The 730-nt window shown below is 52.6% G+C and overlaps 1 protein-coding gene across 1 annotated transcript in view; it reads left to right on the forward strand.

Moving 5' to 3' along the window:
* Positions 1–730, forward strand: part of WDR7 (WD repeat domain 7) — a gene marked incomplete at its 3' end in the record, with an annotated part of 23,397 nt that overhangs the window by 13,129 nt on the left and 9,538 nt on the right. Inside the window, exons 8-9 of the mRNA XM_033511691.1 lie at positions 2–82; positions 159–566. Coding sequence (XP_033367582.1) covers positions 2–82; positions 159–566 — 489 coding nt within the window. The remainder of the gene's footprint in view (position 1; positions 83–158; positions 567–730) is intronic.

Below are 730 nucleotides of genomic sequence, written 5' to 3' on the forward strand. Positions count from 1 at the left end.
CTTCCGCAGGGATGTGGGGAAAGCCGTGGAGAGCCCCATCCCACCTTTGTTGTCCAGCGTGTTGGACCGAGCACAGAAGCAGGTTGGGCTCTCCCCACAGAGATCTCCCCGTGTCTGTTTTGAGCCGGGCTCTGAGCCTGTCCTGGTTCTCCCCACAGCTCCTGATCTGTCCTCCTGTCACTCAGTTCTTCCGTGGACACACAGATCTTCAATCCAGGCTCTTAATCCAGGGGGATTCCTCAGGGAGACTGAGCATCTGGAGCGTGCCTGACACCCCTGAGCAGCAGCAGGAGGGTGCAAAAGGTACCCCACAACCCTTCCTGTTTAAACCCTGCTGCTTCTGCCCCAGCTTGGATCCTCCCCCCTTGGAAAAATCCTCATTATTTCATTCTGGCAGGGATTCATTTCCACTGGATGATCCAGAGTTAAGCTCCTCCAAGGGAGGAATAAAATGGATATCAAGGAAAAGTTTTTTACAAGGAGTTGTGGTGCAGTCACCATCCTGGGGTGTGTTTATAAAAATGGGATGTGAGGGTTGGCTCCATGATCTGAGATCTCCAACCTGCTGATCCTGGGATCCCACAGCAGCTCAGGAGACACCCCAAACACCCCATTCCAACTCCCAACACTGCTGTCTGAGGGGTTTTTGGTGTTTTTTTGGTTTCCTCAGAGCTGATCCCCTTGGGGCTCTCCCTCAAAGGGAGTTTCTCTTATCTCAGTCCTGTTTTAA

The sequence above is a fragment of the Parus major genome, unplaced genomic scaffold (assembly GCF_001522545.3).
Source record: "Parus major isolate Abel unplaced genomic scaffold, Parus_major1.1 Scaffold475, whole genome shotgun sequence".
Lineage (NCBI taxonomy): Eukaryota > Metazoa > Chordata > Aves > Passeriformes > Paridae > Parus > Parus major.